Source organism: Aotus nancymaae, unplaced genomic scaffold (genome assembly GCF_030222135.1).
Source record: "Aotus nancymaae isolate 86718 unplaced genomic scaffold, 86718_ANA_hifiasm-v0.15.2.pri h1tg000022l_1, whole genome shotgun sequence".
NCBI classification, from domain to species: domain Eukaryota; kingdom Metazoa; phylum Chordata; class Mammalia; order Primates; family Aotidae; genus Aotus; species Aotus nancymaae.
The window spans coordinates 44,078,980-44,096,766 of record NW_026988435.1 but is presented as its reverse complement, the minus strand read 5'-3'; the positions used below and the strand labels follow the sequence as shown (position 1 = coordinate 44,096,766).

Genomic DNA, 17,787 nt, shown 5'->3' with positions numbered 1-17,787 from the left:
TACACACACACCTACACACACATACACACAGACATACATACACATACACACACACACCCCCCTAAACACACACAGACATACACACACACACCTACACACACATATACACACACACCTACACACACATATACACACACACCTACACACACACAGACCTACATACACACAAATACACACACACACCTACACACACACACACATATATTCCATAGTTCGAGCCCTCTAGAGAACCCTAATATGGGGTCTAGTGCAATCCATAACATGTGGGTAGTGACTGAAAGCAGCACAGCAAGAAAATCAGCCCAAGGCCCAGCCTCCCGCAGCGCTGCCCCGACCCCACACTGTCCCCGTCCACACTTGGGGAGCCAGTGCCTCCGCAATGCCTGGGATGTGCTTAGTCCATCTTCCACCAGGGTCCTCAGGGGCCCCAGGAGGATGGTGGAAAGGGCAGCCCGGTCACTGTATTGATCTCTATTGAGGGGTGGGAAAAACTCTAAAACTACAAAGGGGAGGCAATTTCCCTACAGAGCGCTTTGCAGAGAAACCTCTCTCTGGGCGCATCACTGGGGAGGAAGGCCCTGGGGGGTGAAGGCCCAGGAAGCCAGCGGTTACCGAGCCCAGGCAGCGCTGAGGTGAGGGGGTCCAGGCAGAGGTGGTCAGAAGTCATGGTGGATTCATGACTGACACTCCCTGACGCCGCCAACAAGGGCAGCAGCCTTTGGCTCCAGGATGCTTTTGGTCTATCATCTCCCCAAATTCTCAAGGGAGCCTGTCCTGCAGATGAGGAAACCCGGCCATAGGGAGATGCTGGGAGCCTCGTGGGGGCCCCAGCCTGGGGCTGGGAATTGGGTCTCCAGCGCTCTCTCTCAGCCCCACCTGACACCGCACCCCAGAGAGCTGAGATTTGAGGACAAGCGCACACATTCCCTGCTGAGTTTGGAAGCTGGATTGAGACTGCCAGGATCGTGTAAACACCATTACTGGGAAAGATGGAAATGGCTGTGCCAGATGTGGCGGAGCCTGCTGAAGTCTAAGGCAAGCTGTGTTCTCCACATGGGCACAGCCACTATTGCTGGCGTGCGACCAGTCCAAGAGCTCTGCAGGGTCCTGGGCACTGGGGGCCACTCTGCTGTGCCCCTCTGCTCCAGCCCCAGCTTCACTCACACAGCGCAGGGTCCTGGCTGCCCAAGCGCAGGCACTGAGCACGACCTTGCCTCCCAGGGCTCATCTCCTTTTCAAGACCACTTGTTTTTCACCCACTCAAAGATATTTATTGAGCACTAAGTCCTTGGGACACATACTGGGTCAAGTAGACAAAGATCCTTGGAGGGGCTTGCATTCTAGGGCAGGGGCCAAACCCGAATAAAGCTCACATACATCCTGGCCAGGGGTGGAGGCTCACACCTGTAATCCCAGCACTATGGGAGGCAGAGGCAGGAGGATCACTAGAGCCCAGAAGTTTAAGGCTGAAGTGAGCTATGATGGTACCATTGCACTCAGCCTGGGAAAAGAGCAGGAAGACCCTGTCTCAAATAAGAAAACAAGGACAACAGAAAAAAAGAAGATTGCACATGCGAAGGGAGTCAGAAGTGCTTCAGGGGGTGGGGTGGGGGTGGGGAGTAGGGCAGAGTGAAAGGGAAGAGGGTGTGAGGAGAGATGGCTCTTTTTGAACTGCTAGAGACAAAATTCTTAACACAAATCAAGAAAGAACAGTGTTTAAAAGGTGTCATCTGAGCCGAGTGGGTGGCTCACGCCTGTAATCCTGGGGCTTTGGGTGCTTTTTTTCTACAGAAAAAATTAAAATTAACTAGGTGTGGTGGTGCGCACCTGTAGTCCCAGCTACTCGGGAGGCTAAGGTGGGAGGATCCCTTGAGCCTGAGAGTTTGAGACTGCAGTGAGCCATGATCACGCCACTGCACTCCAGCCTGGGGAACAGACAGAAACCTTGCCTCAAAAAAAAAAAGGCGTCATCGATACCACCGTGTCTCCTTTCTGTTCTGTATCAATTAAAATGAACTTCAGGCCCCAGAGTACAGGTGACCAGGGTGCGGTGGGCTAGAGTGCTGGAGTTGGCCCTTACAGCTGGGAACTGGCCATGGTGGGAGCATTCACACCATGAGAACAGAGAATCTGCAAATGCTGGAAATCAGGCACCACCCCCTGCCCTGTCCCTCTCCCTGCCCTGTCCCTCCCCCTGCCCTGCCCCTCTCCCTGCCCTGTCCCTCCCCCTGCCCTGCCCCTCCCCTCCCCATGACAGCCAATTTCCCAGCATATCACCATCACCAAAGTCATGTCAGAGCATCACAAATACCACAAGCGAAGGAATACCTGAAGCCCTCCGAGACGGCTTTAGGGCACAAAGCTCCTTAACCCCCAGACTTTGTAGGACACCAAGCAAAGCTGTCCTAAAAACCACCACCTTTGGCCAGATCAGGATAGAGGCCACCCTGCCCCCAGGACCAGCCACTTCCCCTCCAGAGCCTCTCTCTGTGCACAGGACTGCTGTGGACTGAAACCAGCATGGGCCCTTTCTGCGTCTCACACCAGAGACAGCGTCAGAATCTTATCTTTACAGCTCCTGCCTCCCAGCACAAGCCACGTTCACCTGGCAGATGTCATGTCACTTAGGAAATGTTTTAAAGGTGCATCTGCCGTGCATCAGACACAAAGCAGCCCTCCCTGCACTGGCCCCGCTCTTACCGCTGCAGGCTCAGGACAGAGACCCGGCAAATCATCTCTTCCCTTTCTTCCGCCTCATTTTTATGTGGCATGTGAACCACTCCCTCCCCTGCTCCGTCACAAACAAACAGGGAGAGAAATGAAACTACTTGATCTGGCCACAGAAATGAAACTGAATTTTCAGCGTGCTCTCCAGATGACTCAGACCGTGGTCCTCACACTCAAGCTCCATCCAAATCCTGGGAGAGCTGTGAAGACGGGTGGCTGCCCCCTCTCCCCCGTCACCCTGAGAGTCTAATCCAGCAGGTCTGGGTGGGGCCTGAGAATCAGCATTGCTAACAGATTCTAGGGGAGGCTGGTATCGGGGCAGCTCAGAGTGGCTCGGTCACTGGAAGGCTCTGCTGTAATAGCGACCAGTGACCAGTACTACCTGTGTGCTCTGAAATGTGACTACTGCGATCAAGGAACTGGACTTGGAACTCCATGTGATTTGAACGAATAGCTGTGTGCGGCTCATGTGTAGGACCTCACTGATGCAGCGCTGTTACAGCCAGGGGACGTGGCCTCAGGGACATGATCTGAACAGGCTGAGCTGTCCTGCTTAGCTTCGTGCCCGAGCCACACCTAACGAATGTCACCTCTCTCGTTAGGTGTGGAAAACTCAAAGAATGGGGGTCCACAGCTTTCTGCAAGCTCCCGTGCTTGAGATCCCTGGCTCATAACCAAGATGGCTTTCTTGCCATTGGCGATAAGGAGGCCCCAGGACAAACCCAGGCTTCGGACCTCAGCCCCAGCCGGCTGCACATCATCTTTCTGGTCCTCAGCTACTTCACCTGCAAAAGTGAAGGTGCACAACCGCGTGGTCCCTAAGGCTTCCTGCTCTGTGACCAAAGTCAAGGATGGCCAGGCACTGCCATCACCAGAGCCAAGAGGTCTGAGAACCTCTAGGAGGGGCCCTCCAGACCCCAGGGAGGGGACCAAGCCCCTCCAGGATGCTGGGAGGGAGGAAGCAGGCTCTCAGCTCTCCTTTCTACCCATGATCCTCTCCCAAGCAAAAATCAACACTATACCTTTTAAAAAATAATCCTGAGCACCTCTTTGCTAATTCATTGTAGTGACTTCCCTTGAGGGCTTAGCTTTAAAGAACATGCGTAGAGACCTAAAAATGTTTTTCAAAACCTTGGCACTAGCAATATTAATACCAGGAGATAATCGTCAGGGTCACCTGTCCCTGAACCAGTTCTCTTGCTGAGAGTCCGGGGATAGAGGCTGAGAAGTGAGGGGAGGAATCTGAATATCAGACTTGGCAGGGCGATATGGCATTTGGTTTCTTTAGGAATGTCTTTCACAACAGGGCCTGGGCTGGTCTACTGCTTCAAGGAAGGCACAAAGAAAGGCCCCAGAGAAGCCGAACAGAGGGACACGAGCAGCTCAGGCCACCTGAGGGGACCCTCCACCCTCCGTCAAGGCAGCATCCTTCTCCTGCACGCCCCTCACCGGCAGCCCTGGGAAGAACCAGAGGTGCCTGCACACGCAAACTTCAGGGCCAGGGTTCCTTGTGTTCTAAGCACTGAGCGCTGAGGATGAAGGAATGTCCTACACAGTATCCAAGCGCAGGGGCCGAGGCGGGAAAAGATGCCGCTGCTCAGGCCTCTGTCACAGCCGCCAGGCAGGGCTCTTCCCTCAGCTCCACGTCAAGGAGCTTTACAGTGCGCAGCGTGATAAAGGGGTGAGGTCCAGAAGCCCCAGTGCCCGCCGCCTGCCCTGCCACACTGACTGTATGGGAAGCGCCAGCCCCTGTGTGTGCAGGGATGAAGTCCCTGCAGCACCGGGAGCCATCTAGAGCCGGCGGGCACCCACTCTCCCACGGCCTCTCCAATCACAGGAGAGGTCAAGCAAATGCTTCCCTGGATTAACAGGACGAAGGAAACGGTAAGGTGCTGACAGGCAGAGTTCTGACCTGTGGTGTGTCCCTCCCCGCAGAGCACAGGAGCAGGGGGTGCACCTTGGAGTGGAACTCCACCCTCTCATGGTCTGTGTGACTCGGTTCTTTGGCGTTTTTGTTTCGTTTTGGTTTGGTTTGGGTTTTTTGAGATGGAGTCCTGCTCTGCTGTGCAGGCTGGAGTGCTGTGGTGAGATCTTGGCTCACTGCAACTTCCGTCTCCCGGGTTCAAGGGATCCTCCCCACCCCCAGCCTTCCAAGTAGCTGGGATTACAGGCATGCAGTACCATGCCCAGCTTTTTTTTTTTTTTTTGTATTTTTAGTAGAGATGAGGTTTCACCATGTTGGCCAGGCTGGTCATGAACTCCTGACTTCAGGTGATCCGCCCACCTTGGCCTCCCGAGTGCTGGGAATGCGGGTGTGAGCCACTGCGCCTGGCCTGGCTCTTTGGTGTTTAGCCTCTCTGTGCCACACCAGCTCCAGTGGTTTAAATCATCATGACCCTGCCACAGGGCAGATATGAGGGGTGACCAGCAGGGTCCATATTGGGCAGGGAATGTGATTCTTATGTGGACAGCCCCCTTGCGTGGTGTCCGCCAGTGGGGGACTGGGCTGGGGGTTGGCAGTGCCCAGTGCCTTCAGAGATGGAATGACAGCCTCCACACTGAAGACCACACTGTGGGGAAACATCAGCGGGACGCAGATGTGAATGGCAATTCACAGTCCCGTGCCCTGGGTGGGGACACAGCGGTGAGCTGCAGGGCCAGCAGAGGGCTGAGGGGCCATCACTGGGGAGGAGGGCCGTTGTCACAAGAACTTCACTGCCCAAGCCCGGATCCCTGGGCGATGCCTGGCCAGGAGTGCCCCGAGGCCTATTCCACGACGGTGAATAAAGATCAACGACGCTACAAAAATATAGCAATTTCAGCCTGAATAAAAATGTGCTGTCCTCCTTTTTTAAAATATATACACAAAAATGTCTATGCATTCCTAGGAGCTTAGCTCTTATAAGGGCCTATATTCGTTTTGTGGGGTTGCCATCACAAAGAACCACACCTGAGAAGCCTAAACAGCAGAGGTCTCTGCTCTCGCAGCTCTGGAGGCTGGAAATCCCAAATCGAGGTGTCAGGAGGGCTGTGCTGCCTCAGAAGTCTCTAGGAGAGACCCTGTTCCAGGCCTCTCTCCAGCTTCCCGAGGTTTGCACCTGACCCACCGTTTGAGCACGTGTGGGACATCCTGGACTCGTGGATCTATTACTGCATCTTCTAGAGAGTGAGGTGTTCAGTTGCCCTCCTGAGAGCAGCGCCTCCCTCCCCACACTGCTCAACAGCCAGGCATGAAGGCAGAGACTGTGTCTGGTTCACTACTGTACCCCTGGTGTCAGAGGTGGGTGGCACCCAGAGTAGTGGGATGAATGAATACATTCACAGGCAGGAACAGTTCAAGAGCTCAGCTTGAACAAGCACATTACCTAAGCCCTCAGAACGGCTGCTAATTCTCCCAGCAGAAGGAGATGACTGTCGGAAACCAGGATGTCCTTGGTGATAATGGAATAAAGGTTTTCTCTTTGCAGAGCTGTCTGCACCACACAGGGGTCACACTTAGATCTGATCGTAACATGGCTTCACCTGAACAAGCTGTTTCTCCTGACCCTCTTTCCAGCTTCAATCACATCCTTCCCTTTAAGAATTTCCATTCATTTTAGTTTCCTGCTAATTGACATCTTCACTATATAAAATACTGGTATGAAAATACTGCGTACAAAGATTTGATACAACTAGCAAATGTCTATTGGTTTACAACAAACCCAAAATAGTCATCAAATCTGGACTGTTGGATGATAAAGTAAGATTCTTGAGTGATTCCAGCTGCACTTGTTTATACAGAATACATTTATTAAGGACCCTGGAGTGTCAGCTTGGTTCTTTGGGTATGCAGCCTTCTATCTGGATCTCTGCTGGCCAGCCAGAATATCTGTTGTTCTTAGTATCAGAGTGGTTGATCTGTGCAAGGGAAAGAAGAATTTTATTTATTCATTAATCTAATGATAAAGTATTTAATCAGTGTGAGCTGTGAGGAATCATGCAAACACAAACACTTCCAAGATTTGGATTTGCTCCAGCCTAAGCTGGGTGTTTGATTTCCAATACATTTCTTAATAATATATTTTAAAATTGATACATAATAGGCAGCGATTGCTAGCCCCAGTATATAAAAATGTATATATTTTGGGGATATATGTGATAATGTGATATATCCATATCATGTGTAAATATCAAATCAGCTTAACTGGGATATCCATCACCTTAAATTACCTTTTCTTTATGAGAGGAACATTCAAATGATTCTCCTCTATTTTGCAATGTACAATAGATGATATTTAACTATAGTTGCCCTAATGATCTGTTGAACACTAGGTCTTACTTCTTCTATCTAACTGTATATTTATACCCCTTTTCTTAACAATATTTGAAGTAGGTGTTAATGCAACTCTAGAACTTTCTGCAATGATGGAAATGTTCCATCGTCCACCTGTCAAGTGGAGTAGCCCCAGCCACACTTGGTTATGGAGTACACATGGTCCTGACTCACAGTGGTTTGACTTTACAGTGGTGCAAAGGAGACAATACACTCAGTAGAAATTATACTCCTGGGACCCACACAACCATTCTGTGTTTCACTTTCAGCACAGTGTTCAATAAATTCCATGAGACACTCAACACTTGGTTGTAAAACAGGCTTTGTGTTAGGTGCTTTTGCCCAAATGGAGGGTGCTGTAAGTGTTCTGAGCGTGTTTAAAGTAGCTAAGCATACCTAACTTTTTACAGGCTATTTCGAGTCAATTTGTACCTATAAATAAAAAGAAAACATAGAAGCCTTACAATCCTTGATATTATAGTTGTTCTGTGTACATACATTGAGCTCCCCCAGACAATGTTATATTTAATAATCATATATTTTAAAGAACTTAGGAGGAGAAAAATAGTGTCTCTTCTTTCCCTTGCACAGATCAACTGCTCTGATACTAAAAACAACAGATATTTTGGCTGGCCGGCAGAGATCCAGATAGAAGATGTGCTAAGTGCATTTTGAATTTACAATACTTTCAAATACAGTGCTTTTACTGTGATGTAAGCTAAGAGCATCTGTACTTGAAATGTGAATAGTGCAACTGATAAACCAAATTTTGCATTCTATTTAATTTTAATAAATTTAAGTATAAAATGTAAATTTAACTAATAGCCACCATATTGGACAGTGTAGCTCTAATGTTCAGTTTTCAACTCTGGGAATAAAACTATGTAATATTTTTTTCCCCAGAGTTCTTGTAGAATTCCTTGCTCAACAAATGTGTATTTATCCCAAAGTGGGTTTAGTCCTCTATATCGTCAACTCTTTCACAGATAACAGAGCACCTTAACATGATGCTTAAATAAAGTAAGGTGCATTTTATTAATAACCTTGGAATTCTAGTAATATACCCCTTTTTACATAACAGATTTACTGGGATATAATTCACACAGTATAAAATCCACCAACGTAAAGTGTACAATTACATGGTTTTAGTGTGGTCACAAAGCTGTGTAACCATCACCATGGTCAATTTTAAAACATTTTCATCACCCAAACAAGAAACCACGTACCCATTAGCAGCCACTCTCCTTTTCCCCAGCTCTAGGCAGCCACTAATCCACCTTCTGGCTCTGTGGATTTTCTCATTCTGGAAATTTCATACGAATGGAATCACACAATATGTGACCTTTTGTGTTTGTTTGTTTCACTTAGCCTGTTTTGAAGGTTCATCATATTGTAGCATGTATCAGAATTTTATTTCTTTACATATTTGAATATATTCCATTGTATAGCTATACCTAATTTTATATATACATTTCTTACCATTAATCAGACATTTGGGTTGATTCCATTTTTTGGCTATTATAAAGCATGTTGTTATGCACATTTACGCACAAGTTTTTGTGTGAACCTATGTTTTCATTCTCTTGAGTATATACCTACCAGTGGAATTGTTGAGTCATTGGGTCACTGAATGTTTAACTTTTTGAGGAACGCCCAGAATGTTTCCCAAAGTAGCTGTACCATTTTACATTTCCATTCCCTCCACTAGTGCATGAGGGTTCTAATTTCTCCATCTTCTCATCAGCACTTCTTATTATGTCTTTTTAAAAATTATAGCCAACCTAGTAAGTGTTAGGGGTATCTCATTATGGTTTCGACTTGTATTTTTCTGAAGACTAATGACGGTGAGTGTCTTTTCATGTGCTTATTGACCAACTGTATATTTTCTCTGAAGTAACATCTATTCAGATCTTTGTCCATTTTAAAATTGAGTTATTTGTCTTTTTATTACTGAGTTGTAAGAGTTCTTTATGTATTGTAGATTCAGGTCACTTATTTGCAAATATTTTCTCCCATTCTGTGGTTTATCTTTCACTTTCTGTAAGGTGTCCTTTGAAGCACAGAAGTTTTTACTTTTTAACTTTTAAGTTAAGGGATACATGTGCAGAATGTGCAGGTTTGTTACATAGGTAAACATGTGCCATGGGGGTTTGCTGTATTTATTATCTCATCACCCAGGTATTAAACCTAGTATCCATTAGTTACTTTTCCTGATTTTCTCCCTCCTCCCACCTTCCAGTCTCTAATAGGGCCCTTTATCATGTGTTGTTCCCCTCTAAGTGACCATGTGTTCTCATCGTTTAGCTCCTACTTATCAGTGGGAATGTGTGACACTCGGTTTTCTGTTCCTGCATTAGTTTGCTGAGGATAATGGCCTCCAGCTCCATACATGTTCCTGCAAAGAATATTAGCTCATTCTTTTGTATGGTTGTATATTATTCCATGGTGTATATGTATCACATTTTCTTTATTCAGTTTATCATTAAGGGGCATTTAAGTTGACTGAGGTTTTTTTCATATATTGGTTGGCCATATAAATGTCTTCTTTTGAAAAGTGTATGTATCCTTTGCCCACTTTTTGATGGGGTTGTTTGTTTTTTTTCTTGTAAATTTGTTTAAGTTCTTTGTAGATTCTGGATATTAGCCCTTTGTCAGATGGATAGATTGCAAAACATTTCTCCAATTCTGTAGGTTGCTTGTTAGCTCTGATGACAGTTTCTTTTGCTGTGCAGAAGCTCTTTAGTTTAATTCAATGCCATTCGTCAATTTTGGCTTTTGTTGCTATTGCTTTTGTGTTTTGGTTATGAAGTCTTCACCCATGCTTATGTCCTGAATGGTATTGCCTAGGTTTTCTTCTAGGATTTTTATGGTTTTAGGACTTACATTTAAGTCTTTAATCCATCTTAATTTTTGTATAAGATTAACAAAGGGATCCAATTTCAGTTTTCTGCATATGGCTAGCCAGTTTTCCCAAAACCATTTAATAAACAGGGAATTCTTTCCCCATTGCTTGTTTTTATCAAGTTTGTCAAAGATCAGATAGTTGTAGATGTGTAGCATTATTTCTGAGGTCTCTGTTCTATTCCATTGGTCTATATATCTGTTTTGGTACCAGTGCCATGCTGTTTTGGTTACTGTAGCCTTGTAGCATAGTTTGAAGTCAGGTAGTGTGATGCCTTCAGTTTTGTTCTTTTTGCTTAGGATTATCTTGGCTGTAAGGGTTCTTTTTTGGTTTCATAGGAAATTTAAAGTAGTTTTTTCTAGTTCTGTAAAGAAAGTCAGTGGTAGCTTGATGGGGATAGCATTGAATCTATAAATTACTTTGGGCAGTATGGCCATTTTCACAATATTGATTCTTCCTATCCATGGGCCTGGAATGGTTTTCCATTTGTTCGTGTCCTCTCTTATTTCCTTGAGCAGCGGTTTGTAGTTCCCCTTGAGAAGGTCCTTCACATCCCTTGTAAGTTGTATTCCTAGGTATTTAATTCTCTTTGTAGCAATTGTGAAGGGGAGTTCACTCATGATTTGGCTCTCTATTATTGAAATATAGGAATGCTTGTGATTTTTGCACATTGATTTTGTATCCTGAGACTTTGCTGAAGTTTCTTATCAGCTTAAGGAGATTTTGGTCTGAGACGATGGTGTTTTCTAAATACACAATCATGTCATCTGCAAACAGAGACAATTTGACTTCCTCTCTTCCTATTTGAATATGCTTTATTTATTTCTGTTGCCTGATTGCCTTGACCACAACTTCCAATACTAGGTTGAATAGGAATGGTGAGAGAGGGCATCCTTGTCTTGTGTCAGTTTTCAAAGGGAATGCTTCCAGTTTTGGCCCATTCAGTATGATATTGGGCTGTGGGTCTGTCATAAATAGTCCTTATTATTTTGAGATATATTCCATCAATATCTAGTTTATTGAGAGTTTTTAGCATAAAGCGGTGTTGAATTTTATCAAAGGCCTTTTCTGCATCTATTGAGGTAATTGTGGTTTTTGTCATTCGTTGTTTAAGTGATGGATTACATTTATTCATTTGTGTATGTTGAACCAGCCTTGCATCCCAGGGATGGAGCCGACTTGATCGTGGTGCATAAGCTTTTTGATGTGCTGTTGGATTCAGTTTGCCAGTATTTTATTGAGGATTTTCGCATCGAAGTTCATCAGGGATAATAGCCTGAAATTTTCTTTTCTTGTTGTGTCTTTGCCAGGTTTGGGTATTAGCATGATGCTGGCCTCATAAAACAAGTTAGAGAGCAGTACCGCTTTTTTTACTGTTTGGAATCATTTCAGAAGGAATGGTACCAGCTCCTCTTTGCACTTCTGGTAGAATTTGGCTGTGAGTCTGTCTGGTTCTGGGTTTTTTTTGGTTGATAGGCTATTAATTGCTGCCTCAACTTCAAAACTTGTTATTGGTCTACTCATGGATTCAACTTCTTCTTGGTTTAGTCTTGGGAGGGAGTATGTGTCCAGGAATTTATCCACTTCTTCTAGATTTTCTAGTTTATTTGGGTAGAAGTGTTTATAGTATTCTCAAGTGTTAGTTCATATTTCTGTGGGATCAGTGGTGATAATTCCCTTTATCATTTTTTATTGTGTCTATTAGATTCTTCTCCCTTTCCTTCTTTATTAGTCTGGCTAGCAGTCTATCTATTTTGTTAATCTTTTTAAAAAGCCAGCTCCTGGATTCATTGATTTTATTGAAGGGATTTTTGTGTCTCTATCTCTGTCAATTTTGCTCTGATCTTAGTTATTTCTTGTCTTCTGCTAGCTTTTGAATTTGTTTGCTCTTGCTTCTCTAGTTCTCTTAATTGTGATGTTAGGGTGTTGATTTTAGATCTTTCCTGCTTTCTCCTGTGGGCATTTAGTGCTATAATTTTCCCTCTAAAGAGTGCTTTAGATGTGTCCCAGAGATTCTGGTATGTCTTATCTTAGTTCTCATTGATTTCACAGAACTTACTTATTTCTACCTTAATTTCGTTATTTACCCAGTAGTCATTCAGGAGCACGTTGTTCAGTTTCCATGTAGTTTTGTGGTTCTGAGTTCTAATTTGATTGTACTGTGGTCTGAGACACTGTTTGTCATGAATTCCATTCTTTTGGATTTGCTGAGGAGTGTTTTACTTCCAACTATGTGGTCAATTTTATAATAAGTGCAATGAGGTGCTGAGAAGAATGTATATTCTGTTGATTTGGCGTGGAAAGTTCTGCAGATGGTTATTAGGTCCACTTGATCCAGAGCTGAGTTCTGTCCTCAATATCCTTGTTAATTTTCTTCTTGTTGATCTGTCTAATATTGACAGTGTGGTGTTAAAGTCTCGCACTATTAATGTGTAGGAGTCTAAGTCTCTTTGTAGGTCTCTAAGAACTCGCTTTATGAATCTGGGTGCTCCTGTATTGGGAGCATATATATTTAGGATAGTTAGCTCTTGTTGTATTAATCCCTTTACCATTATGTAACACCCTTTTTTTATTTTTGTTGGTTTATACTTTGTTTTATCAAAGACTAGGATTGCAACCCCACTTTTTTTTTCTTTCCATTTGCTTGGTAAATATTACTCCATCCCTTTATTTTGAGTCTATGTGTGTCTTTGCATGTGAGATGGGTCTCCTGAATACAGAACACCAATGGGTCTTGACTCCTTATCCAATTTACCAGTCTGTGTCTTTTAATTGGGGCACTTAGCCCGTTTACATTTAAGGTTAATATTGTTATATGTGAGTATGGTCCTGTAATTATGATGCTAGCTGGTTACTTTGCCCATAAGTTGATGTAGTTTCTTCATAGTTTCGATTGTCTTTACAATTTGGTATGTTTTTGCAGTGGCTGGTACTGGTTTTTCCTTTCCATATTTAGGCTTCCTTCAGGAGCTCTTATAAGGCAGGCCTGGTGGTGACAAAATATCTCAGCATTTGCTTGTCTGTAAAGGATTTTATTTCTCCTTCACTTATGAAGCTTAGTTTGGCTGAATATGAAACTCTGGGTTGAAAATTCTTTTCTTTAAGAATGTTGAATATTGGTCCCCAATCTCTTCTGGCTTGTATGATTTCCACAGAGAGATCTGCTGTTAGTCTGATAGACTTCCTTTTTGTGGGTAACCTGACCTTTTTCTCTGGCTGCCGTTGACATTTTTTCCTTCATTTCAATGTTGGTGAACCTGACGATGATGTGTCTTGGGGTTGTTCTTCTTGAGGAATATCTTTGTGGTGTTCTCTATATTTCCCGAATTTTAATGTTGGCCTGTCTTGCTAGGTTGGGGAAGTTCTCCTGGATAATATCCTGAAGAGTGTTTTCCAACTTGATTCCATTCTCCCCATCACTTTCAGGTACTCCAATCAAACGTAGGTTTGGTTTTTTCACATAGTTTCACATCTCCTGGAGGCTTTATTTCTTTTCATTCTTTTTTCTCTAATCTGGTCTTCACACTTTATTTCATTAAGTTGACCTTCAATCTCTGATATCCTTTCTTCCACTTGATTGACTTGGCTATTGATATTTGTGTATGCTTCATGAAGTTTTCTATGTTTTTCAGCTCCATCAGGTCATTTATGTTCTCTCTAAACTGGTTATTCTAGTCAGCAGTTCCTCTAATCTTTTTTCAAGGTTCATAGCTTCCTTGCATTGGATTAGAACATGTTCCTTTAGCTCGGAGGAGTTTGTTATTACCCATCTTCTGAAGCCTACTTCTGTCAATTTGTCAAACTCATTCTCCATCTAGTTTTGTTCCCTTGCTGGCGAGCAGTTGTGATCCTTTGTAGGAGAAGAGGTGTTCTGGCTTTTAAAATTTTCAGACTTTTGGCTGGTTTTTCCTCATCTTCATGGATTTATCTACTTTTAGTCTTTGATGTTGGTGACCTTCAGATGGCGTTTCTGTGTGGATGTCCTCCTTTTTGTTTATGTTGATGCGATTCCTTTCTGTTTATTAGTTTTCCTTCTAACAATCAGGCCCCTCTGCTGCAGGTCTGCTAGAGTTTGCTGGAGGTCCACTCCAGACCCTGTTTGCCTGGGTATCACCAGCAGAGGCTGCAGAACAGCAAAGATTGCTTCCCGTTCCTTCCTCTGGAAACTTCATCCCAGAGAGCACCCAGCAGAGGCCAGCCTGAGCTCTCCTGTTTGAGGTGTCTGTTGATTCCTGCTGGGAGGTGTCTCCCAGTCAGGAGACACGGGGGTCAGGGACCCACTTGAGGAAGCAGTCTGTCCCTTAGCAGAGCTCAAGCACTGTGCTGGGAGATCCGCTACTCTCTTCAGAGCTGGCAGGCAGGAACGTTTAAGTCTGCTTAATCTGCACCCACAGCTGCCCTTTCCCCCAGGTCCTCTGTCCCAGGGAGATGGAAGTTTTATCTATAAGCCCCTGACTGGGGCTGGTGCCTTTCTTTCAGAGATGCCCTGCCCAGAGACAAGAAATCTAGATAGTCTGGCTACAGCGGCTTTGCCAAGCTGCGGTGGGCTCCACCCAGTTCAAACGTCCCAGTGGCTTTGTTTACACTGTGAGGGGAAAACCGCCTACTCAAGCCTCAGTAATTGTGGATGCCCCTCCCCCTCACCAAGCTCAAGTGTCCTAGGTCAACTTCAGACTGCTGTACTGGCAGCAATAGTTTCAAGCCAGTGGATCTTAGCTTGCTAGGCTCCATGGGGGTAGGATTCACTGAGCTAGACCACTTGGTTTCCTGGCTTCAGCCCCCTTTCCAGGGGAGTGAACAGTTCTGTCTTGTTGGCATTCCAGGCACCACTGGGGTATGAAAAAAAAACTCCTGGAAAGGATCCAAGATGGCCAAATAGAAACAGCTCTGGAGCGCAGTTCCCAGTGAAAATGCAGAGGGAAAGTGATCACCTCATTTCCAAACGAATTTTTACTGCCCACAGACCAGGAGATTCCCAGGTAGAAAAGTGCCATGAGTCTCCAGCAAGGCTGTTTCAGCTGGTGCAGTGGGTCTCTGCACAAAAACTCACACAAATCTGAGCACCATTTCAACTGGTGACTGGAACGTCTGGGAGACAGAGTTGCCCATTAAACTGAAAAAAAGGGGGCTGAACAGGGAGCCAGGTGATCTGGCTTGGCTGGTCCCACCCCAACAAAGACCAGCAATCTGAAACACTCTGGATTGAGAGTTTCACAGCAAGCATGGCTGGAGCCGGGACGGTCCAGCTCTGTGGGGGCAAGGGTGTCTGCCGTTACTGAGGCAGTCCGCCATTACTGAGGTAGTCCACCACTACTGAGGCAGTCCACTGTTACTGAGGCAGTCCACCACTACTGAGGCAGTCCGCCATTACTGAGGCAGTTCTAACTATACCCCTATAAACAAAACTGCAAGGAAGTTCACACAGCAGCTGGGCAGAGCCCACAGCAGCTCAGCAACACCTCTGCTGTCAGACTGTAACTAGGCTACCTCCTCACTGGGCAGGGCATCTCTGAAAAAAGGCAGCAGAATGACAGGAACTTACAAATAAAGCCCCATCTTCCCGGGACAGAGCACCTGGGGAAAAAAGGTGGTTATGAGTTCTGCTGCAACAGACTTAAAAGTACCTGCCCAGCAGCTGAACAGAACAACAGAGCTCACAGCTCAGCCCTTGAGCTACTATAAGGGACAGACTGTCTCCTCAAGCAGCTCCCCGACCCCTCTATAACCAAAGAGACACCTCATAAAGGAGAGCTCAGGCTGACATCTGGCAGGTATACTTCTGGGACAAAGATAACAAAAGAAGAAACTGGCAGCAACCCTTACTGTTCTGCAGCCACTGCAGGTGATCTCCAGGCAAGCAGGGTCTGGAGTGGACTTCCAGCAGTCCTACAGCAGGGGGGCCTGATTGTTAGAAGGAAAACTAAGAAACAGAAAGAAATAACTTCATCAGCAACAAAAAGGACGTCCACTCAGAGACCCCATCTGAAAGTCATTAGCCACAAAGACCACAGGTAGATAAATCCACAAAGATGGGAAGAAACCAGCGCGAAAAGGATGAAAATACCCAAAACCGGAATGCCTCTCCTCCAAGGGATCACAACTCCTCATCAGCAAGGGAACAAGGCTGGATGGAGAATAAGTGTGATGAACTGACAGAAACAGGCTTCAGAAGGTGGGTAATAACAAACTTCTCTGAGCTGAAAGATCATGTTCTAACCTAATGCAAAGAAACTAAGAACCTTGAAAATAGGTTTGATGAAATGCTAATGAGAATAAACAGCTTAGAGAGGAATATAAATGAATTGATGGACCTGAAAAACACAACATGAGAATGTTGCAAAGCATACACAAGTTTCAATAGCTGAACTGATCAAGCAGAAGAAAGGATATCAGAAATTGAAGATCAGAGCAATGAAATAAAATGAGAAGGCAAGATGAGAGAAAAAAGAGTGAAAAGAAATGAACAAAGCCTCCAAGAAACATGGGATTATGTGAAAAGACCTAATCTACGTTTGATAGGTTTACCTGAATGTGATGGAGAGAATGAATCCAAGCTGGAAAACACACTGCAGGATATTATCCAGGAGAACTTCCCAATCTAGCAAGGCAGGCCAATATTCAAGTCCAGGAAATACAGAGAACACCACAAAGATATTCCTCAAGAAGAGCAACCCCAAGGTACATAATCATCAGATTCACCAGGGTAGAAATGAAGGAAAAAATGCTAAGGGCAGCCAGAGAGAAAGGTTGGGTTACCCACAAAGGGAAGCCCATCAGACTCACAGCAGATCTTTCAGCAGAAACCCTACAAGCCAGAAGAGAGTGGGGACCAATATTCAACATCCTTAAAGAAAAGAACGTTCAACCTAGAATTTCATATCCAGCCAAACTAAGCTTCATAAGTGAAGGAGAAATAAAATCCTTTATGAACAAGCAATTGCTCATAGATTTCATCACCATCAGGCCTGCTTTACAAGAGCTCCTAAAAGAAGCACTAAACATAGAAAGGAACAACCAGTACCAGCCACTCCAAAAATGTACGAAATGGTAAAGAGCATTGACGCAATGAAGAATTGCGTCAACTAATGGGCAAAATAACCAGCTAGCATCAAAATGGCAGGATCAAATTCACACGTAACAATATTTACCTTAAATGTAAATGGGCTAAATGCCCCAATCAAAAGACACAGACTGGCAAATTGGATAAAAAGTCAAAACCCATCGGTGTACTGTATCCAGGAAACCCATCTCACATGCAAGGCTACACATAGGCTCAAAATAAAGGGATGGAGGAAGATCTACCAAGCAAATGGAGAGCAAAAAAAAAAAAAACAGGCTTTGCAATCCTAGTCTCTGATAAAATAGACTTTAAACCAACAAAGATCAAAAGAGACAAAGAAGGGCATTACGTAATGGTAAAAGGATCGATGCAACAAGAAAAACTAACGATCCTAAATATATACGCACCCAATACAGGAGCACTCAGAAACATAAGCTAGTTCTTAATGACCTACAAAGAGACTTAGACTCCCACACAATAATAGTGGGAGACTTTAACAATCCACGGTCAATATTAGACAGATTAATGAGACAGAAAACTAACAAGGATACCCAGGACTTGAACTCAGACCTGGACCAAGTAAACCTAATAGACATTTACAGAACTCTCTACCCCAAATCCACAGAATATACATTATTCTCAGTACCACATCACACCTACTCTAAAACTGACCACGTAATTGGAAGTAAATCACTCCTCAGCAAACGCAAAAGAATGGAAATCATAACAAACAGTCTCTCAGACCACAGTACAATCAAATTAGAACTCAGAATTCAGAAACTAACT

General features: G+C 44.7%; 2 protein-coding genes across 3 annotated transcripts in view; both read right to left on the bottom strand.

The window, feature by feature from the left end:
* Window positions 1–2,835, bottom strand: part of MX2 (MX dynamin like GTPase 2) — a 49,260-nt gene extending 46,425 nt beyond the window's left edge. For both annotated transcript variants that reach the window (XM_064380167.1, XM_021669412.2), the window contains exon 1: window positions 2,701–2,835. The gene's annotated coding sequence lies outside the window, so the exon portion shown is untranslated. The remainder of the gene's footprint in view (window positions 1–2,700) is intronic.
* A 3,660-nt stretch (window positions 2,836–6,495) lies between these two features.
* The window catches only part of FAM3B (FAM3 metabolism regulating signaling molecule B), a 51,260-nt gene continuing 39,968 nt past the window's right edge, over window positions 6,496–17,787 (bottom strand). Inside the window, exon 8 of the mRNA XM_064380166.1 lies at window positions 6,496–6,624. Within this exon, the coding sequence (XP_064236236.1) occupies window positions 6,535–6,624 (90 nt within the window). The 3' untranslated portion in view covers window positions 6,496–6,534. The remainder of the gene's footprint in view (window positions 6,625–17,787) is intronic.